The sequence below is a fragment of the Chaetodon trifascialis genome, chromosome 12, assembly GCF_039877785.1.
Source record: "Chaetodon trifascialis isolate fChaTrf1 chromosome 12, fChaTrf1.hap1, whole genome shotgun sequence".
In the NCBI taxonomy this organism is placed as follows: domain Eukaryota; kingdom Metazoa; phylum Chordata; class Actinopteri; order Chaetodontiformes; family Chaetodontidae; genus Chaetodon; species Chaetodon trifascialis.
In genome coordinates this window covers 712216-736463 of record NC_092067.1, presented here as the reverse complement: position 1 = coordinate 736463, position 24248 = coordinate 712216, and the positions used below count along the sequence as shown (strand labels likewise).

The window sequence follows — 24248 nt, the reverse complement described above, 5'->3', positions numbered from 1 at the left end:
TCTAAAGTGAAATATTTCCTCTATAAACAGCAAATAGGGACGTGGCATTTACAGCCAATGGGATACCAATTAAAGACAACTTTTGGTATTTGCTGCTTTTAGATTAGATTAGATTAAGATAACTTTATTAATCACTGCACACACATGCTACAGGGAGGAGACTGCACACACGGCATGCTTCGTGAAATTATTTTTCTCCGCATTTGACCCATCCTGGTCCGTCATTCTTCTGTGGCAGACCAGGAGCGGTGGGCTGCCAGCTGCCAGCCGATGCCGGCGCCCGCACCCAGGGACCCATCCTTGGTGATCTTCTTGCATGTTTTTAGTGGGGGTTATTTTTAAGAAGGAAACCCCGGGTGAACATGGGGAGAACATGCAAACTCCACACAGAAAGGCCCCTTTTTCCTCGAGCAGCAGGCACTGAAGACATGGTGGAGGACATGCCACCAGCTCCCACAGTGGGATTCGAACTGGGGACCTTCTAGCTGTGAGGCGACAGTGTTACCACTTGTTCCACCGTGCTACCCAAATTTTGCCAGCACATATCTGTAACAGCATCCTGTCTGTCACCTGCCAGCTCCACCCTGTTTCTTATTTGAGGTGCATTATGTCAAATGGGAAAAAATCTGACTATACTTTCACTGGTAGTTTTCAGTAGAGTTAACATTTCTGTTAACTCATTAATGTTCGCTAAAAAATCTGAGTATAATAATTAATTAAAGACTAGCTAAATCCAAACATGTTTTGCATTTTAAAATTATTAGTTACTCTTTTCAGAGAGGATACAATAAATCTTGTCATTTTTTCAATAGTCGAGTTGGATTTTCCTCAAAACGTAAGACTTAGTGGACCACCCAATGGATAAAAAAACAACATTCTTAGACCTTCTCCCTTGTCTAAAGTGAAATATTTCCTGTTGAAACAGGACAAATAGGGACGTGCCATATACAGCCAATGGGATGCCAATTAAAGACAACTTTTGGTATTTGCTGCTTTTGCCATTTTAAATATAATTATTTCATTATATGTTTATATATCATATTTTTAGGTTTTAACTTTAACATCTGAAATTAAAATGTATTATTATTACTTTTTTACACCTACAAAATATTGTTTTCATGTGGCTCTTCGAGGAAAAAATTAAAAGAATGAGTCAAAGACTTTTTTTTGCATTGTTTATCTGAATTGACTGGTTGATGTTTGACCTCCATCTCTGCTGCTGTTTGTTGCCAGCCTCTATGTGAACGTTGCTAACTTGCAGGCTACCTGCTCCCTGAATGCTTTACTGACCATGCTTACGTAAGCTAGCGTGTTAAAGGTTCCTCAAGCTAGCGTACTAATAGCTTTTATGCTAATGTCATAGCCTTCTGTGCTGTTGGCTGATTGTGCTGGCTCATTATGGTCTGCTTGCTGAGAGAGAGGTCACCTGTCAGGGTTTCAAAACATTTCTCCATCCTCTCAGTAAGCATTCCTGCTCATTGCCATGGTAATCTCTGCATGGCCTCGTCCCACCTCACCCCACCAGCTCACACTCTTGTCTATGACCTTTGACCTTGGTGTCCATTGGTTAATCTCCTGCCTTTTCTTTCTCTTTTTACTTTCTGGCTGGATCACACCTTGTCTTCCTCCTCCTCCCTCTTCCTCTTCTCTTTATTGACATTCCCCCTTTCCTACATTTTTTCACTTCTCATATTTTTGTTTTCATTTTCCTCTTGGTAATTTCAAACTGCCTCTGAACTTTCTGTTTTGCTTAATGGTTTGTGCATTTCTCTTGTCCTCATCCTCTTCATCTCATATCTTTGTTCTCTCTGCTCTTTTTTTTCTCTCATACCTTCACTCCATCATCTGTACCCTCTTTTCCCCCATTTTTCCCTCTGCTCCCTCAATTGTATCTTTCTTCATTTTTATTTTCACCATCATCTTTTAAACATATATATATATTTTTTTTAACATGTTTCTTCGTCACTTCTAATCTCCTCCTTCTCTCATCTTCCCTCCTGGTTTTTGGTTCTTCCTTGTCTTTCTTGGAGAACATTTTTTTCCTCTCCGTGTTTGAACTTTTTTAACCCTATCACTTCTGTATCACCAACTTTCTTCCCTCCTTTTACTCATCCCTTTGATTCCTCCTCCCACTATCCCACTACTTCTTTTTTGTTCCATCTTCATTGTCTATTTTTTTTACCTTACACACACACACACACACACACACACACACACACACACACACACACACACACACACACACACACCCTTCATCCTTCATCCTTTATTCTCTTCTACCTCTGTAATTTGCTTGTTTCCACTTCTGTCTCTTCCCTACCCCTCTTTCTCATCCCCTGGCTATTTTCTCTTTCCCTTTCCTTTTTCATGCATCCATTCATCCTTCCTTCTTTCCTTTCTTCCCTCCATTGTCTCACTCCCACCTCCTGCCCTTTTTTGTCCCTCCCTTCTTTCATTTTTTTTTTTTTTTGCCCTGTCTTCCTAATGGGGTGCCAGTTGTCCCTCTGTTCACCCTATGACATCATCCAGTGCCGTCTGCAGCCGGTTCGTGCCACAGTTCAGGTGCTGGTCGCCTTCGATGCATCGTCTGTGGACAGGAAACAGGAAGAGGAAATCTCAGCTCCAAACCTTGTCTACATCAGGGGGTCAGAGACTCCCTCATTGGTTTCTGTTACCACTCAAACTCCACCTCCCGCATGGCAAATCTGGGACCTTATTAGCTCAAGCCTGCTTCACATCCTCTGCCTAGTTCTGCTGTTCGTGGCCTATAGTTGGAGTGAGCTAACATATCTGTGACAGCATCCTGTCACCTGCCAGCTCCACCCTGTTTCTGCAAAGCTACTGCTCCTTATTTGAGGTGCATTTATGTCAAATGGGAAAAAATCTGACTTAAAAATATACTTTCACTGGAAGTTTTCAGTAGTGTTAACATTTCTGTTAGCTCATTAATGTTCACTGTTCGCTAAAAAATCTGAGTATAGTAATTAATTAAAGAGTAGCTAAATCCAAACATGTTTTGTGTTGTAAAATTATTTATTACTCTTCTCAGAGGGGATACAAAAATTCTTGTCATTTTGTCAATAGTCAAGTTGGATTTTCCTCAAAACGTCAGACTCAGTGGACCACCCAATGGATAAAGGGAGCAAAAGCTGTTTATTTTGAAATGGAAATGATAATCAGCTCGCATTTTTAATGTCACATCAAGAGGGATCCGATTTTAAGCAAGAAAGATGATTTGGTCTGTAAGTTGTAGACTACAACATTAATCAGCTCTGATGATGAACACACGAATGAAACACATCTGCCCTCTGATAACAGTGCTGTATTCAGAGCTAGAGCCTCTTGTAGGAAAGACGCTAGCCAAGCTACAACACAAGTGCCAACACAGAAATTCACATAAACTCGTTTCTAGTCACTGTCAAAGCTCCTCAAATAGCAGAATTTGAGGGATGTACTTACTCTACACACAAGCTAAGAAAAAATTAAAGTGACCATTCAAAAACTGCTTTCATGACATCTTAATGATCCAATCTGGGATCATTAAAATTTATATTATCTTAAAACCACAACACTTTTGTTCATCCCATGTGGTGCAAATGCAGTGTCAGCATGAGCCAACACCTTTCTCTTCACCTCACCTTCACCTAAAATTTCTCTTCTTGTCACCCATTTAGGAAACATCAACTCACAAACATGTTTGTGTCTTTGCAATAAATTAGCACTTAAACTGTTAACAGAGGCAAGGCATGTGGAGCAGCAGGTTATTTAATGTCAGTGATGTCTTATCTAATCTAATCTGTGTGGGACTGAAAGGGTCCTTGGCTCAAAACATGTGTGATGACACTCTTGTTTTGTTCACCGGTTGGAGCCATGAAAACTTTTTGGTCATTGTCATGTATCCAGCAGCCATTTGGCAGCATCATGGAGGTCTAAGTGGACAACTGGCTGTTGGCAGTTATTTTTATATTTTTAATTCCATCAACTGGGTCTTAATACATTTAGTTATTCTCTAAATAAATGCTTTATAAGGTGTTGCCAATGAAGATTACGGCGATAGTGGTTCTCAGTGGCGTTTACATGTGCATCACATTTGAAAAGAAAAATCTGTTTATTCACTACCAAGCCACATTTATCGCTAAAGATGCACCCTCCACATTGTGTTACAAATTCATGGTCTAAGGTTCAATTTATTCATCCATGAAAACATGGAAATACTGTGTTAAATTCTAATCACCCAACACTGATTACATAAAATGTAAATACTAGTGCTGTCAAAAATATTGCGTTATTAACACGTTAACGCAAATCAATTTAAACAGTGTCATTTTTTTTGCGTGAGATTAACACTCTTTGTGACCTGGTGAACTTGTAGTTTTTTATAAGCTGTGACCACGTTACACCTGTGTGTAACGTAAGAAAAACTACAGGATCCGATTGTAAACCGGAAACAAAACAATAGGCACGCCCCACGCACGTTTTAGTCATGTCTGCTCGCTAGCTGTAAAAGAGTAGGCTACCGGTTTGTGTGGATGTCAAGTGCAAAACGCCGAATTGGATGCGAACAAGATTCTGAATGGAAAAATTAGTTACAAAAAGTTGCCAGATGGGTCGACCGACAAGACCAAAGTAATCTGTATGTATTGAATTATCACTGTAGCACATCCAGTCCGAAATACCACTTGATGGCCAAACACACGCCGAATGGGAATTCTCCGCCGCCTCCTTGTCAAAACCAGGCAACAACGGATGGCTTTTGACAGAGGCATATGGATGCTATTATGTTCAAAGGTAACTTAAGAAAGGAAAGTTTAACTGCACTATAGCCTGAGTCCTAGTTTACAATGATGTGCACTTTGTAACTTAATTTTGTATCACCCTGTTTTGATCCCTTAGAAAGGGTTGTTGAATGGGCTTTTTTGTAGCAAAGTATTTCTTTTTTTTTTGTCATCTGTTTATTGGCAGTGTTAAATTGGATGAGATTTGATTCATTCAAATGTGAATGACAGCTCAAAGTGAGAATGTTAGTGTGAAATATAACACTACACGTTGTTGTTTTCAATAAAAAAAACATTTACACAAAGCAAGCCTATCCACTTTTCCATTTTGATAACAGGATTAAAATGATAATTCAAGGGACATTTAGAATAGATAAAAATGTGTGATTAATTTGCGATTAATCGCAAGTTAACAATGACATTCATGTGATTAATCACGATATTAAATATTTTAAATGATTGACAGCACAAGTAAATACATACCAAAAGAACAAAGATATAGATAAATAGCCTTCCTTGGCATTAGTACAAATATTGAAGTAAATCTTGATTTTTAAGTTGAGGCAGAGCTGTACACAAGCACAGGACAAGGGAACTGGCAGTGGAGGGGATATGGTGGGAGTGGGAGGTGTGGTCAATCTGGCATGCTAATGTCATGTAATTGCATTGTGAAGCAGAGATGGCAAGATCAACAATCTTTCTCCAGAATGACTCACCCCATGCTAAAAAGAGATTCTAAAAACTAGCAGTTAGTAGGCACTTAAGCTACTGTGCTAATATTTCAGCATGGTTTCAGTGATTTAATTGAAAAGTTTGGGCTTTACTCCAAATTTTATTATATCAGTTTCAAGCATTTTTGAAATTCATGATGAAATGCTGTCATATGCAAACTAGATATCTGAAAAACTTTCTTCAACTAAATTTACACAGTTTTAATTCAAAGGTTGTTGGACCCCGAATCAGTGCTTACTGCCCTGTCTTAACAACAACACAATGACATTTAGCTGAACAAATACTGTGGTTAACTAGCTAACAAGCTAACAATCTAAAGTCAGTCAAATGGAATAGTGATCTTTAGGTCTTGGCCAGACAGAAATTAAACATGTCCATCAAATTATTTTGAGAATGCCATGTTGTACTTTAAAGAATACAATCAGAAATGCTGAAGACCTCCAATATGTCAGCCAAATGGCACTGCAGAAGCTCCTCTGTTTGATCACTGATCTTCAGGGCATTCAATCGTTCGCAACTGGACTTTGTCAGTTTGTCTTGGTAGACGTTTCACCTCTCATCCGAGCAGGCTTCATCAGTTCATGCGCATCCGAATGATTACAGTTAGTGACTTCATGGTGTTTTTTCACAGTTGTTGCCATATTTTAGAAGGCTGAACTGCATGAGCACATGACTCCTGAATGGAGATTTTCAGTGACTGACCATGAGGGTGAGGAGCAAACTGAAACCATATGACAAGAGTTCTAGATTATTTAAAACAGATTAAATCTTGGGTCTTCGTTTACCAGAATTGTTATCCAAAAAGAAAATATTTTGAAATTTAAGAAAAATGTAGATTTTGTAATTTTGTCCAGATCTAGCACTTAATTGAGATGGCTTTTAATTTACATCAACCAATTCTACTGTATCCAGTGTGACTGTTTTTGGAGACCATTTGAAGGGCTATAGACATTAGATGAGTTCATTAAATTAGATATATATTAGATGTTTATCTTACAGCTTTATACAAAGAGGATTGGAATGTCACCGTGTTTGTACTGAAAAATAAGAGTATTTGCTATGGCCACTGCAACCGAAAAGCAGAATTTTGCCTGGCCATGTATGCAGCTGATTGGCTGTTGGGTTAATTTAAAGAAACTAAATGAATACAGTTGTCTGTCTCTGGTACTTCGCCTTTAAATACTGATGTTAAGGAAACGGAAAATGTATGCCTTGTATTTATGATATATAGAACACTAATATTTGACGTGAACCAGTTTAAGATAAGAAACTCCATTGGTGTTGATATTATATTAATTTCTGTTTGTATGTATATGATTATTGAAGCTATACATGTATTCATATTCTGTGAATTAAGTATTCTCAATTTCAATTGTTGTTTCAACATTCTCTGCACAGATTTTTAACTTTGTGCTGAGGTGAATGGATTTCATGTATGAGGGGGATTATTTTCATGACTTGATATTTGACAGTGTTGAAGACTGAGGTAATAAATGCAATTTAAGATGTTGTCTGAGTCATTGTTTAAGTTAGAGGTATAAAGGGCTTGAAGCAGACTTCAGCCAAAAACTTGTGGACTTCACCTTAAAGAAATGGTTTTTCATTTGACCTGCTGACTCTGGACTCTTAAGGACTCTTAACTTGTTGTTAAGTGACCAACATTCTGCACGTAGGTCACCTGAATCCACCTGAGCCAGAGCGCCGTATACTGGTGGAGACTCTGTGACATAATGAAATATCTCAGAAAAAGCTAGCAAGTTGATTTGAGAGTTCTTTGTCACACACTGTCCCAACTGTCGAGAATGACCTGTTCGGGCTCAGGTCTGTTTGGGCTTTTTTTTTTTTTCTTGCATGTCTGGTTTTGATTACAAATTTATGGACCAGTGAAGACTACTACTTTTTGAATGTCCTCTTGCCTCTGTGTATACTGGGTCTGCACGTCCAATTATGTCAAACCTTCAAGTTTTTCAAGTTTTTGAGTATTTGGCTTCACACAGGGTCACTAACAGGATGTGTCAATATTGCGTGGTGGTGGTAATACAGTTTAAACTTTGTTATCCATACAAAATATGAAGATGTAGGCTACATAATGCAGATAAATTATTAAATCAAGAAGTGTTTTACTTGATCTTACGTGTGTATAATTTTTACATTAAATAAACGAAAATCTACTAACTGGCACTAAGTTCAGTAATATATAACATCAGGTAGGCTGGAGAGAGTGAGCGCTTTTGGCAGTCTTGAACTGAGAGTGTGTGGCTGTGGCTATTTCCTGTAAGCAGTACTTTATGTACCAGTGTAGGTCCAGTACTTACCAACCTCAAAAAGTCTCAGTAGAAAAGATTTGTTCACCCATTTTTTTTTTCAACAGTGGCAGAGATGAGACAGTCAGCAAATTGTGCATGCAGGCAGACTTGCAAAAACACATTTTACATTATTTTACATTGACAAATATTGTTTCTAAATCCTTTGCTGCCCTTGTCCCTTTTCTGCCTCTTCATCTGCTCCTACATTCCTTTCCTTCTCTTTGTTCTCATTCTGTCCTGTTCTTTTCTCCTCCATCTCTCCTTCCCTCTGACTCTGGTCTCCCAGGACAAACTGTGTCTTCCTCACCACATCCTGGAGGAGAAAGGCCTGGTGAAGGTGAGCATCACAGTCCAGGCTCTGATGGATGAGGCCTCCTATAAACACAGCCTCCTGATGTGAGCAGCTTGAACTGACTGACACGTACAACAACACACAACTGGTTCACCATGCTGACTTGATTTCATGTGACATCCCTCTGTGATCATTCTGCATCCTTCTCTGTAGGAGAACGGAGAAGGATGCCAAATGGTGTTAATAGGAACTAAACCAGTCAGACCTGGATTTATTTACAATTCCTGAGAGAGAACTTGTGGGTGGATTTAGAATTCAGTATAATGCCAAGCAGGTAGATTATAGAGGTTGATTTTATCACCGTATGACTAGTTGCAGATGATTTCTCATCATAAATGTTTTTTATCAGTTTCAGGTGGAATGTGTATCCAAATTAACCCTGATTTCCTCCCATTTCTTCAGGTAAACACAAGACACAAACTGAATGGCTTAAATACAACTCCATTAGTCATTTGTTTGTTTGTTTGTTTGTTTGATTGATTGATTGATTGATATTTGTTTGTCTGTTTGTTTGTTTTTGTTTTTTTGTTATTAAGGAGTTCTTACACTGGTTATACCAAAAATTATTAGGACCACTCTGAGAGTGAGAGAGAATAAAATCAAAATATCAAAATTCCTAATATTATGGGAATAGAGTGGTATGTGGGAGTTAAAAAAGTATCAGTACAAAATAAAGTAATTTTATAAGAAAATTTGTAATATTTTATCTGTGAGTATTTGTCATCTTGCTCTCAGTTCCCTGAAGAGAATAAAAAAAATGCTATATTCCTAGCATAGACTGAGACAAATTTTAACGACAATTTGTATTTTAACGTAAAGATACCCATCATATAAAGAGAAGCTGTTTGAGTAGTTGTATACATATTAAAATAAAAGCATACCCCAAAATATTTTCCTCTAATATATTTTAGGTACAATTGTGTATGCTTGTAAAAGTTTTGTTGTCACTTTCTGTGGAGCTCCATGCATGCATGTCCCTGGCCCAGGTCTGAATCTGTGTTAACATTCCACTGTGGGGACACTACTCTGTAAGTTTGGGGTTTTGGGGTCTTTTTTATATAGTCTTTTCTCACCTTGAATCTTTCAACAGGTGTTGCGAATCTGTGTTCACTGCAGATGTGGTTAATTTACAAGATTGATTTTGCTATTTTGCTAAGACACGTGGTGTCAATGGGAAGCCAGAAAACAAAAGTAAAATGTGACTATCTTTCAAGGGCAAATAATGATTTTAATTATTACACATATTTTTTTGAGCTCCTCCTGTCTGCAAGCAATAGAACACCATCTGTATTTTACGGTATGACTTAATGTGCCTATCGTAAACCACATTCTTAAACCAACCAATCATCTACAGAGCCTTTCTGATCTTGATTTCTATGTAAATATTTGTTTTCATCAGTATTCATGCTGGAAGCAACTTTAGAAATATTAGTTGTATATTAGATATTTATACTTAAGGATAAAGCAGGTGCAAGGTCAGTATGGATGATATATCTTAAAGTCAAAATTCTTAAGTGCCATGAGTTAAAAAACAAACAAACAAAAAAAAAAACTCAAAGCCACTGAATTTTAAAAATTAAAATGAATAAATAAACTGCAAACTATATTAAACAAGTGAACACATGGCAGTTGAAGGTCTTCTTAAACATTTGTGTGATTTTTTTCTAATTTGTGCCTGTGTGTGCAGATTTGTGTGTGATGCCAATCATGGCACAATGGCATAATATCCCCACAAATGATGGAAACAGAAGTGTGTGTGTGTGTGTGTGTGTGTGTGTGTGTGTGTGTGTGTGTGTGTGTGTGTGTGTGTGTGTGTGTGTGTGTGTGTGTGTGTGTGTGTGTGAATATGAATGAGGACATTTTTGTAAAGTGTGGACATTTTGGCTGGTCCTCACAACTTCAGTGTTCTATTTGAAAGTTAAGACTTGGTTTTAAGGGTCAGGTTGAATTAAGGTTTTGTTTAGGGGTTCAGGTCCGGGTTAGGGTTAAGCATTAGGTGATGGTTAACGTTAGGGGAAGGGGCTAGGGAATGCATTATGTCAAGGAGTGTCCTCACAAGAATGGAAGTACAAAAGAATGTGTGTAAGTGAGTTACCAGTTGGCCTTTTGAATCATATGGTACTGCATAACTACCACAAAGATCTTAAAGGGGCAGTAAGTAACTGTTGACCTCAATCAACCCTGTTGGCAACTAGCTACAACCTGTAGCTTTCAGCAAGATTTACATTATCTTCTCTCATACAACTGCAGCAGCTGATAATGTTTCATATGAACACACATCTGAAGCATATGAAGCAGGGTAACTTCAGGTGTAACTCTGGGTTTTCAGGGTTATGAGTGAGTTTCACTTACCAGGATACATGGCCACCCAGTGGGCATCTGATGTCAATTCAACATCAATATGACATCAAACACTGATATCAATTTGTCATCATAATTTGGTCAAAAACGTAAATCAACATGACATCAATCCTTTGACATCAATTTGATATATGTCAAAAAATGATTTTATTTATGTTTCTTTGAAATTTCACTCAAATAATGATATTGATGTCATTTTGACATTGTTTCTATGTCAAACTTTTGCAAAATAAAAAATGCACAGATGGAAAGATCCTGCACCATCTTGTATTGCAAACAGACTGGCTTCATTTACGTAGATGAACGTTCGGTCTCACGGAATCTTCATCGGGATTAAAAGCTGAGGAAGATTCTTTGAGATGGAAACGACCTAAATGAAGCCAATTCTGTTTGAAATACAAGACAGTGTATGAGATCTTTGCATTTCTGCAGTGTTTCATGCACATGATCTTTAAAATAGCAACTCTATAAAGTGTATTGTCTACAGTACTGTAATTGTAATCTGTTTGGCATCATCTACACTGAGTGGTTGTGTTCTGTAATTGCTATTGGTCCAATAGTTTCCCCCATGGCATTCTCTCTCAATGATCAAACATAGAAGTGTAACAAAACATTTTTATTCTGAAACGAATCATCCCAGGTTGGATTGATCACAACAGCTATGCAGCCGTGCTAACAGGTAACTGACAGGTGTAAACTACAGGTCTAACACAAACAGCACGAGTGAGCAAAAATGCAATACTTTACAGAACAGATTGCCCATCATAGTTAAACATCACTGTCAGCTGCAGCAGTCTTACGGCCACCACCACCTTTCCTGTCTGGCACTGAACGCAAATAGGCCGCCATCCGGGACACAATGGCAGCCTCACTGGCTCCAGGCTGTGACTGCTGAATGGAATCTAAAAAAAAGTACAATTTGCAAGTGCTGATTATAAGGTCAATTTTTTCCCAATTCAATTTTTCCTAGGAAAGGACTTGTGAGATCATCTTGTGACTCGCATTTGTGTGTGTGAAGGGGATATATATATATATATATACACACAATTAACACACCTGATGTTGTTGTCAATGAAAATCACAGAGAGATGTTCATTCTGGAGGTTGGCTGTACCTTTGATTACAGATTAGAAGGGGCCTTTCTAACCAAAGTGCTAAAATATCAGTGACTGAAGGAGACCATCTCTCAGCTCAGCTACAAATGCAAACTCCTAGTTTTATATTTGGTAGTCTGGGGCATGTGCACAAGATGGTGGTGAGGGGCCTTCAGATGGCCGGCCTCTCTAAAGGAAGAGCTAAACAGTTAGCTAGGTACAGCTCAGTATTGGCTGTTATTGAGAGCCGCTCAGTCTGGAGGAGATGATGTTTTTTGTATCTCTGAATGATGTCTGATCTGTTTTGATACAGTGTCCAGCCACCAGGTGCTTTGTAACTGACTGATTCCCTGTTGTCAACTGTACTGGCAGTATTCATGTCCTTTGTACTTTTTTTTTCATGTGGGCATAAATAAATATTTCAAGTGTGTGTGTGTGTGTGTGTGTGTGTGTGTGTGTGTGTGTGTGTGTGTGTGTGTGTGTGTGTGTGTGTGTTGCACTGCTTTGAAATCAGTGAACACAGGACCTTCCTCAGCACATATCAAAGTTCGAATAAACTAAAAAACTGACAAATGACAAATCATTGAATTGCACATTATTTGTCATTTGCGCACAGCGCACAGCCTCCACACGAATATGGGGGTTCACCCCGTCTTATTTGATTGAGGATTAAAAATGTATCAAAACTTCTTGCATATTATATAGGCAATAGGCAAGTCAGTCAAAACCTACGTGATAGTGCACAAACAGCGCGGACGAGACATCTAGCCTTTGTACATATCTATGGTTCCTGCGGGAACACTTCCTCTCGGGGTCCGTCGGGCTTAAACGTTAGCTAGTCGGCTAACTGCTACAGTAACTATTAGCATCGGTATAACTCCCTCCAAACTGGTGGCTAATTACCGGGCCTTTTCACGGACTTTGAGTCAAGTTAAATACGGATTAATTGAACATTATTTGTAATAGTGGCATTTGCTGCAATTGAGCGCGAATATGCCTTTAGCCATTAGCGTTAGCTACTATTAGTTGGCTAACTGCTATTAGCATTGCTTAATGTCACGTATTTTGAAACATTGACGATACACCCTTTACAATTTAAGGTCAGTGTGCACTAATAATGACACCAATATAACCATAATGTGCGTACTTACCAACAAAAAGCTTTCAGCTATGCTGACCAACACCCTGTGGCTGGTGGAGAAGGTGGAGAAGATACCGCAGACGACCTGACTCCCTGCTGTGCCGCTGCGAATCTGGGCACGCCCTTAAACATCTGTGTGCCTATGAGTGTCTCAGAGCGCACTGTGAGGCGGGACTTTGGTTTATGATGACAACGAGGGGCAAATCGCAAACAACTAGGTTGAAGTTTTTCAAGTTTTTGAGTATTTGGCTTCACACAGGGTCACTAACAGGATGTGTCAATATTGCGTGGTGGTGGTAATACAGTTTAAACTTTGTTATCCATACAAAATATGAAGATGTAGGCTACATAATGCAGATAAATTATTAAATCAAGAAGTGTTTTACTTGATCTTACGTGTGTATAATTTTTACATTAAATAAACGAAAATCTACTAACTGGCACTAAGTTCAGTAATATATAACATCAGGTAGGCTGGAGAGAGTGAGCGCTTTTGGCAGTCTTGAACTGAGAGTGTGTGGCTGTGGCTATTTCCTGTAAGCAGTACTTTATGTACCAGTGTAGGTCCAGTACTTACCAACCTCAAAAAGTCTCAGTAGAAAAGATTTGTTCACCCATTTTTTTTTTCAACAGTGGCAGAGATGAGACAGTCAGCAAATTGTGCATGCAGGCAGACTTGCAAAAAAATCCTCCAATAGATTGGCTGATGTTGGTTGATGTATTTTCTGCATGAATATTTAGATATTAGAGTATATTAGAGTTTAATAGCTTCATGCTAGTTGCAAAGTCTTTTGAGTGTTGTCATCCCAAAAGCAGAACAAAAAAATCACACCCACTGCAAAATGCTTAAACTTGAGCAGTTTTAGAATCAGAATCAGAATTCCTTTATTGATCCCCGAGGGGAAATTGTTTTTTGTACAGTGCTCCACACAAAACAGAATTACAAATTAGAATAATATGTATAAAAACACATATATATGCATTGGTATATGATATTGTCGATTGTAGGTTACCCTACCCTCCCTTTAGAAATAAATGTTATTTAAATTATGACATGAGTCATCCCAGATTTTTAGAGGAAATTAGATTGTTAATGTAAAGAACTGTTGAAATGTTTCAATTCAATTATAATAAAGAATCTGTAAATGACCTTTTTAATGTCTTCATGGTGAAGAAGACTGAGTCTGTACAGGAGCAGAGTCAATGATTCCACCCCTTTAAAACGAAAATCTTGTTGGATCTTGTATTGTGTTATGCTAAATGCCATAGTAAGACCACATCAGGTGTCTGACCCTCTTGAACTGGCAAAATAAATAACTAAATGCTTCCACTGGATTGATTTGACAGTTGCCAAAACAAACATTAACACTTTTTTTGATAAAACTAAAACTAAACCAAACTGGCTACTTCCCTGACAGAACATGCACTTTTAACTTCTGTGTTTATTTGTTTGTGTTGGCAACTGAGAAAATCTTGAATCATTGTTTATCTGAATTGATAACAGATTGATGAACTTAAACAAATGTGACGCTGATATAAATTTTGTAAATAGAGAATTGCTTTCTAGACATAGAGCAGTGTTGTTTTTCAGATTTCTCATTAATTTGTTCATCTATTGTCCAGAAATGGCCTGTGCACACATTTTTGTACTTTTCTGACTTTTTTTTTTGTGACTTCTTTCCCAATTGTTGAAAGTTTGACATTACAGACCCTTACAGACCCCTCTTACATTTAAGACAAAAGGGTATGTTTCATCTGTTGTGTCTTTTGACTGTGAAACTTTGTGTAATTTGTTATACAGCACCTCCATTTACATGCATGAAATGTCCTTTTAATGTTGCCTTAACTGCTGTGACTGCTACATATGCTGCACTGTATTTCTCATCACTTTTTCAGTAAAGACTTGACCTGTCAAAACAAATGCACCTTTTGTTGGATCACTGCACTAACAGAGAGATACTTGCACAAATCGATGATTTCTTACTTGACATTTCTTGACAAGAAAATGTGGAACCCAAAACAAATGCATCATAGTTTAAAACTGATTGCACTTCTTTTGGATGGGATTTTCAATATGACCAATGTCCCACCACAAAAAACAAGTTTTACATTTGAATTTAGCAAGGACTGATAGTGAAACAAGTCATTTTGTGGGGTTTGTGATGCTCCAAAAAAATCCATCCACTGAGTGCGCATCAGGGGAACTTGACTATACACGGTTCTTGACTGGCTTCTTCTTCAAAAGGCAACAGCAGTCTGAGCTCATGGGTACAAATCTGCTGGCTATGTCAAAAATTCTGAACAAAACATCCATCCATCCATTTTCTATACCGCCTATCCCTTTCGGGGTTACAGGGGGGCTGGAGCCTATCCCAGCTGTCAACGAGCGAGAGGTACACCCTGGACCGGTTGTCAATCGCAGGGCAACATATACAGACAAACAATCATTCACACTCACACCTAGGGGCAATTTTAGTCACCAATTAACCTAATGAGCATGTTTTTGGTCTGTGGGAGGAAGCCGGAGTACCCGGAGAGAGCCCACGCATGCATGGAAGAACATGCAAACTTCGCACAGAAAGGCCCCGCCTGGAAATCGAATCGGCAATCTTCTTGCTGTGAGGCACCCGCACTACCTGCTGCACCACCATGCTGCCCACTGAAGAAAAGATGATTTCTTAAAATAATTAAAACTGGTGGTCATGATTTAAACTTACATGATTGTTACATTATCTGGGAGAGCCCTATGTTTCAATGTTCAGCAACAGTGAGGATTTTGTTTCAAGAAAAAAATGGAACCCAGAACAGGGGAAAACAGCCGATCAACCACCGGCCCTTCCCGCTTTGCAACTCTATACAACAGCTCTGCCCTGAATTATACCTTTACAAAATTTTTAATGTTCAGTTTTTGTTTACATTGTGGGAAATGCATTCATTTAATTGTTTATTACTGAGATCATAGTTACAGCTGGTGATGTATTGGACTAGATTGAGAGGTGTTTCTAATGACTTGTCCTTGCTATTTACATTCATGAGGGGGAGAGAATATTAGAAACAGCTCTGACATAATGCCGTCTTGTGCAGCACCATCACTATGATCTCAAAGTTAAAACATATAATTAACACCTCTATGAAAGTGTTAACAAAGCTAAATTTAGCTTCTAAGCATCATCAAATCCGACTTTGTGACAGAGCAGTTGTATTGCATTATACAGGTGAACCTGATAGAGAGGCCCTGACCCTGGAGCATGTAACTTCCCCTAAAACGACATTGTTAATTTTCTATTTCTGCACACATTAAACATACATGATAAAATGTGTCAATTAGTGCAAATTAATTGTGTTTGTAAGTGCATTGGATGACCCTTGCGTTTCCCTTTAGAAAGTAATGACCTTTCCTCTTGTGTCACCCTCAGGACGAACTTTACATTTTGAGCTCCACTCCTTCAAAGGCTCTAATCATTAAGGCTCGAATCACCTTTTGTGCATTCTGTTAGAGCATTTTAATCTGTTTTTGATATTCTGTGGAACCAAACGGCATTTACCAATATTTTGATGAAGAACATGGTGGGCTCTATTTTCGACTACACCACCGGCGCGGCGCAGGCGCAGCGCAAAGTCAGGTCCTGCTGCTGCTGGCTAGGCGCAGCGCAAAGTCAGGTCCTGCTGCTGCTGGCTAGGCGCAGCGCAAAGTCAGGTCCTGCTGCTGCTGGCTAGGCGCATGGCAAGTTTCGAAGATGAGTGAGACTACACAGGAAAGTGTCCAACGCCCAAACTTCTCCCAGGAGGAGACTGACGTCACTCATGTCTCATGACATCTGTTTGTATTACTTTGCATAACCGTTTGTATATACTGTTTATTTTTTCTCAATGTATATATATTGTTATATATTCTGTTCTATATTTTGTGATATATTTTGTGTGTGTGTGTGTGTGTGTGTATATATATATATATATATATTCTCAATATAAATATTTTGTTTTTATGTTTGATTTTTATACATGTAGTTCTCTCTCTTTTCTTTTTTTTTTTTTTTCCAATTTTATTCTAATTCTATTCTTGTAAGGAGCGCTGCAACAAAAACAATTTCCCTTAGGGGATAAAAGGATTTCTGATTCTGATTCTGATTCTAATGTATGAGGTCCTTAGATGGTAAATCCTCAGCCTCCTCTTCATCCTCCTCAAAGCAATGATGTACTCCATCGTTGTAGATAATGTTAAGGGACTGACTGTATGTGCTGACTCAGATAGTTGCATTGAATCGTGGCTGTTGCTAATTATTAATCGCAGTGTGCGTTCGATGACTGACCGAGCACTGCTGAAAACACTGTTAAAACCACGCTGCCATCTTATTGACCGTGTGATATATGGCGTCATCAACCACGTTTTCAGTGGATAGCCGTTATCACCTAACAGCCACCCATCCAGAGGGGTGTCCCACTGAAAGACTGTAGGGATGCTGGTGGCGGGGTCGAAAATAGAGCCCTGTAAGATCTCAAGCAGATTACTGCTCCAGCCACAGTAATTGTTTAATACTTGGTCCAACTCCTGAAGTTTTCACACCATATATCATTTAACTTGTATAAGAACAAAATAACAAGAAAGATAACTGAGGATTTTATTCTGCTAATAAGCTGGGACTGAACACACAGCTCTCTGCAAAGAAAAAGGCTAATTCAGCAAATTCTACAGGATCACTGCATTTTTGCTCATATTTGTCACTTTTTGTGAGTGCTGTTTCAGCTGAAAGGACAAAAGCTGAAATGTCAGTGACTTGATTTATTTTACTATAGAATTTGTTTACCAGAGAACAGGACTGATCTCATACTCAGTTCTACAGGAAGTCAGAAGAAGATTAATGGCAGAAGAGCAGACCAGCAGGATAGAACTTGATCATGTTTTCAGATGGCAGCAGTCCTGACACAAACATCTCAACAAGGTCTTAGCCCCAAACAAAGTGAGATGGAATAAGGAGTGTAGAATACCTTCAAGGATCTTAAGGGTGCCCTTAAGAGTGAATCTGTTCTCCACAATTCTGACTTCACTTGACTGTTTACACTGTAGACAGATGTTTGGTGTTGGCAAGTGCTGCTGCAGGAGGGAGAGGGAGACAAGTGTCCAGTGCTAATCCTGTGTGTCAGATGAGGGACTCTAACACTCACAGAGTGGTACCTGTACCTTATGACTTCACAGCCAAGTACTGGGCAGGGAAAACCAACGTTGTGGCAGACTGTCTTTCCCGGCGACATGAAAATTGAAGTACTGTTCTTGTGGTACAAGAAATGAACACACATGACATTTTAACAAATGTATTTATTCATTGCAGTTGGCTTATGTCATGTGCACAGTGGTGACACTGAATGAAAGGAATTGTGCACTCTTAGTCTGCAATTTTCATTTATTTGTTTAGTACTGTTCATCAGTCAGGGGCATGATTTGTGATTGCTCAGTGTTTAGATCTTTCTTGCACCTAAGTCACACAGTCACATTTCTTTATCATTGAATAGGCAGATGCAATCTACTAGAAAGGCACCAAACACTCAAGTTAGTAAATGCTGCAGTATTGACGATACCTTGATGCATCAAGCCTGCAATAAATACTTCTGCATAAGACATCTGAAGTCTCCTGGTGAACTCCTTCCTTCAGCTCACAAGAATTTCCACCACATTAAGTGTATTTATTGTATCAGTGTATTGTCGGCCTCTCCAGTCATTTTGCTATGCCAGAAGGACGGAGGAGTGCTGTGGTTCATAGAGAACTGCTGCTGCCTAAATAGTCTGACATTCAAGGTTGCAGATCCCTTGCCCAGGACTGAAGAGTGTCTTAATATTGGAGAAGCAACTATGTTCTCAGTACCACCAGCAGATAACAGTGGGTGACAAAGGCTGTGAAAAGATGGCATTTATCACCAAATGGGGCCTCTATACTTGGATAAAGGTGTGGAAAGGCTGACATAGGTGTGTATACAGCTGAAGCCATCTAAATGTTATTTGCTTCACAAGGAAGTTCTCTTCCTTGGCCTGGTTGTGAGTGGGCTGTGTAATTACAACCACAATTTTGTTTCAGCTTTTGCAAAACTAGAGCTAGCCTTATAGCCTTATAAAGATGGGTGTTACATTCCTGTGGATATATGCCCATCAGGATGCTTTTACACATTTACACATCTCTGCTTTTCACATTTTGCTTTATGCAAGGTTTCACCTTATTTTGTAAATGTAACCCACCTGGCAGGTAAGTGAACACCGGACCAGATTTCCCTAGATTCGCTGTGAGAAGTGATGATGAAGGATAGGACTGGACACCAATTGAGTAAGAGGAACATGCAGAGGTAAGTTTTAGCAAGAACACTGTATTCACACACATTAAAAAAAAAGTACTTTTACTAATAAAGCCGGCTTTCAGTTTGTTTTCTCTTAAAGAGTCTTTTAAATTGGATGCACCCTCTTTCAAAAAATAAAATGTCTCTTCTTTTCCAAACATAAAAAAAATATAATTCCTTTCAATTTTTTTTTTCAGTCTTCCTCCCCTACCACACCAACAGGACTAGAGGTGAAGAAGGAGAGGGCCCTCTTCAGTCCAGATGTTCACATGGTTGGCTCACCATCCTTGTAAGGGAAAGAATCCAGTTCCATGCAAAATCCAGGGTATCCAAAAAACCCAGCCTGTATAGCACAACAGGGCTTAAATAAATCTATTCATTTTCTTTCTTACTGAACAGTTTTTGTTTTCTAATTATAATCAACATCAATGTACAATGCATCTTTTCACTGTTAACTTATTACAAGATAACTGCTGCATTACAGTGTTGAAATGTCAACTACAGTTTTTTATAATGAAAAGTAAATCATTAATTAACTGATAAACAATCAAAGATCCATATGTAAATGATTATAAAACCACTCACAGTTCAGCAGTCAATACTCACACTGGATTAAGGTAAGTAAAATAATGTAATATGAACTTGTTTTAAATTCGTTATCACAACCCTTAGATCTCGTGCAACAGCACCGTACTACACAGAACAATTAAGCAGTGGCATAACCTATGACACCCATCTTAATAATGTCTCTCTCTAGTCACACAACGTAAATAACAGGTACACACATACTTTTTACACAAACAAACACACACACACACACACACACACACACACGTTTCTCTCTTCTATCAATCAAAATCCACTGTGAGCTTATGCTCTAACCCTAACCCTACCTTTAACCCAAACCTAACCCCTATCCTAATGCTCCCAGGGTCGCTTCTTGTGGTTCACCAGACACTCAAGGATTAACTCGAACAGTTCCTCTTTTTCTAACAGTATGCACAACATCAAGTCTTTTTCCAGTTTTTATCACTCCAAACTTGCATGCTTCTGCTCTCCTCCTGCTCGCTCCACCTGTGTATCTCTCAGCGCGTCTCACTAACTTGCGCCAAGAGGGTGGAACATGAGCCAGTCTTACCAATAACGATTCAGCTACACCCCATGAGCGAATGAAATCACCCCTTTCTTCATACAACCACCACATGAAGCAAAAACAGACATCTGGGACAAAAGAATAAATAAATGAAATGCAAAATGAAATAAAGACTATGATATGGTATTAAATTAAAATAATGCTCAATGAAAAAGAAAAAAGAAAAATTTCTAAATGTTGTAAAACGTTTTTCTTTCTTTTTTTTTTCCAGGTCATTCAACAACTGATATTTTCTATCAGTATATTTGTCTTTTTTCAAGAGGTTACATAAACTTGAATCAGGATCCCATTGTGAAGTGCATTTAGCAGAAAAATCATCTCCATGTGAGAATGCAGAGTGAAGGATGCCTCCCCTGTACAGTTGTTAGGTATTTTAATCCATAATCAAAATGATCTCAGTGGTGCCAACAGAGGTCCCTGAAAGCCCAGGACTATCATAATCATTGTAAATAAGTGGCCGGGGTCCTCCTAGTGGCCGAGGGCTCCAAGCAACTGCCTGGCTTGTCCACAAGCCCCACCCCTGCCCCTGTGTGGAATTGAAAGTCTGTAGAGCTGTGGAGCTCCAGGAATGGACAGGAGCCACTTACCAGGAAACCACTGTCTTCAAGCCACAGTATTGGAGCTGTATTATCACAACTCAAGTGGTGAGGAGAGCAGGTATTCACATGCTGCAGCTGCCATCTCACGCCAGCTTAGCAGAGGTACTGTGTCACCAGATTCTGAGTTACTTGCTGTCATCTGCCACACCAGGAGTCTCACCTGCCTCCTCCTTTCAAATAACCTTGCTGGCAAAAAGAGTTGAGCCAAAATGGACTTGGATAGTGAACACAAAGCAAACCAGACAGTCAATGCTGATGTCATGTCAAATCGAACCAAAGATCACATAAACAGCCATGACTGTTATCAAGCTGTAAAAAACTTGTCTAACCTGTCATGGCAAGAATGTAATGTAGAGATTTCATGGCGGGCCACTTAAAAGAGACCCACAGGCCACATTTGGCCCCCGGGCCTTAGTTTGGCCACCCTTGGTCTACAAAAACATTTACCTCAAGATTCTACCATCACATGTTGCCAGAAACAGTTTGTCTAAACTGTTTTCCAACTAGCTATACTTCACAGACAGATAGCTAGGCTAATGTAATTTCATTCTTACTTACCTATGTTTTGTGCAGATGTGTAATGGAAATATTATGTTCAATCCAAGTCCAATAATTTCATATCTTAATTGCAGATAGGTGAAGTATCACAGTGATCTTAGCCGTGTTTTCTCCCCTCCTGATTCTACCAGAAGGCTTACCAGAGCAAAAAAAAAAAAAAAAAAAAAAGAATTATATATATATATTTACATATATGTATATGTAGCCAAAATATGTCCATATATCCTAACAATGCATGGAAGGGGAGTTTAAATAACGTCAAAACAACGACAGAAATGAGAGGGAAAAATTGAAAGTACACACAGGTTTCTGCCATCTTGTTTACTAACACAAAATCAGTGGCTGCAAAATTAGTGGGTTTATATCCAAACAAATACATCACAATATAGCAACGTGGTGCATGACAGAGTAAAACAAACAAACAAACAAACAAACAAACAAACAAACAAACAAACAAACAAACGCAAAGGGTTCAAGTAAACAATGCTATTCATGGGATTCGTACCTACAAGCTAAAAGGTCTCTGTTTCAAAGTCTGGAGCTCTCACCACCATACCACTTTTTCACTTCATTCACTTCAATCAACAATGACATAAAAGCATTGACCAAAAAAAAACAAAAAACATCTTTATTCTGATGTCTAGTAAACGTCCATTAATGACGCCCACAGTACCTCCATAAAGGAGCTAATTGTAGTCCAAATGTGGTCTTTGTGGACGTCTTTTGTATGTCAAATTTAAACTCATTTTAGACATTGTTTTTACACTGCTTCTAATTTCTGTGCATAACTGTAGAAGGGAAGGAAAAGATGTGGTAGAAAAAAGTGTACAAGCAATAGAGATAACCGCACCCTGGAGAGGATAGTGAGACAAAACCCATTCAAAACTGCGGGGGAGATTCACAAAGAGTGGACTGCAGCTGGAGTCAGTGCTTCAAGAACCACCACTCACAGACGTATGCAAGACATGGGTTTCAGCTGTCGCATTCCTTGTGTCAAGCCACTCTTGAACAAGAGACAGCATCAGAGGCGTCTCACCTGGGCTAAAGACAAAAAGGACTGGACTGCTGCTGAGTGGTCCAAAGTCATGTTCTCGGATGAAAGTAAATTTTGCATGTCCTTTGGTAATCAAGGTCACAGAGTCTGGAGGAAGAGAGGAGAGGCACAGAATCCATGTTGCCTGAGGTCGAGAGTCAAGTTTCCACAGTCAGTGATGGTTTGGGGTGCCATGTCATCTGCTGGTGTTGGTCTACTGTGTTTCCTTAGGTCCAAGGTCACTGCAGCTGTCTATCAGGAAGTTTTGGAGCACTTCATGCTTCCTGCTGCTGACCAACTTTATGGAGATGCAGATTTCATTTTTCAACAGGACTTGGCACCTGCTCACAGTGCCAAAGCTACCAGTACCTGGTTTAAGGACCATGGTATCCCTATTCTTGATTGGCCAGCAAACTCCCCTGACCTTAACCCTATAGAAAATCTATGGGGTATTGTGAAGAGGAAGATGCGAGATGCCAGACTCAACAACGCAGAAGAGCTGAGCAACCTGGGCTCTCATAACACCTGAGCAGTGCCACAGCCTGATCGACTCCATGCCTCCATGCCAAATTACATCTATAAATCAATTTGAATGATATATGTGGGAGTAACAGGAATAGCACATGTCATAAACCCTTCATAATACATTGATCAAGAACAGCTTTTTCTCTTAATTTTCACCTGTTATCGCATACTCTGAATAGGGACACTGCTAATGAAAACATGCTGTCTGGTCCACACCCAGAAAATGAAGTTCAGACATTGAAAAACGACATACCACCCAAACATTAAAACACAAAATTATTACTGTATGTAGAAACATACCTGTCAAGGACTTTGTGGACACAGTCCTTGGTGTTCTTCCCGCCGATTTTTGCAATTTTCAGCACCTGTTGAAAGTCCATGATTAAGTTGACTGACAGTCCCCAGAGGAACCCTACAGTGTGCGAGTGCACTGGTTCTGTAGTCCATACTTGTAAAACCTACCAGGGTATCAAAGGCTTGTTTATCACAGAGGCGTCGCTCCTCTTTCTCAAAATCCTCTATGGTCTCCATCCTCTCAATGTCGATGGCTGAAGGGCCAGGTTGTGCTTGCTTATAGTGATTGCGGAGCTCAACCAGTAAACTTAAGACCTTCTTCTGGTACACTGAAATAAATGAGCACATTTGTTGATTACAATGGTTACCTCCAATTTGAATAGCTAAGCTAGCTAGCTAGGCTAGCTAGCTAGCTGGTTCACAGTTGTTTCTGTAATCAGCTTCATTGTTTGTCATTAATGTTGTTTGTAATCAGCTTTAGTGTTTGTCATTAATACAAGCATAGCATTGGAAAAAGCAAAAAAAAAAAAAAAACATGATAGACATGATAGAAAGAAACCCTACAATTGATGGTAGAAAATGAAGTCACTCATAATAATGAGTAATATAATTGAAAAGCAAAGTGATCAGCAGAGGGAGATAAAGTGGTACATTTAAAAGTGTCTCTCTCTCTTGCTCAGTGTCCTGTCATCTACATTACACTACACACCTACCATCCCAAGGCAATGGGTCCACTTTCCACTCTCAGTCACTGCATCTGCACCACAGAAAGTATGTTTTAGAAGTTACCAAATGACAAAATTGTCATCAGATTTGGGGCCACATTAGAAGAGAATTAATAAATCTGTATTATTCTAATGAATAGGAGTGCATCGATGCTACTGACTGAAGTGTTATGATGAAAATTGAAAACTCACTATGCCTTGGTGCGATCTTTTATCACGTCTGGACCTGGCGGGGGTCCCGGAGACATCACTGTGGCTGCAGGATCTGTGGTAATGTCT

At 39.1% G+C, this 24248-nt stretch overlaps 1 protein-coding gene across 11 annotated transcripts in view; it reads left to right on the top strand.

The window, feature by feature from the left end:
- The window catches only part of lrch1 (leucine-rich repeats and calponin homology (CH) domain containing 1), a 222005-nt gene extending 212108 nt beyond the window's left edge, over positions 1-9897 (top strand). For 7 of the 11 annotated variants that reach the window (XM_070975839.1, XM_070975846.1, XM_070975840.1 and 4 more), the window contains one exon: positions 2497-7017. In XM_070975839.1, coding sequence (XP_070831940.1) covers positions 2497-2796 — 300 coding nt within the window. In that variant the 3' untranslated portion in view covers positions 2797-7017. Of the gene's footprint in view, positions 1-2496; positions 7018-8099 lie in introns of those variants that run through there. The other 4 variants (XM_070975847.1, XM_070975845.1, XM_070975841.1 and 1 more) reach the window with 3 other exon arrangements.
- The last annotated feature ends 14351 nt before the right edge of the window (positions 9898-24248 follow it).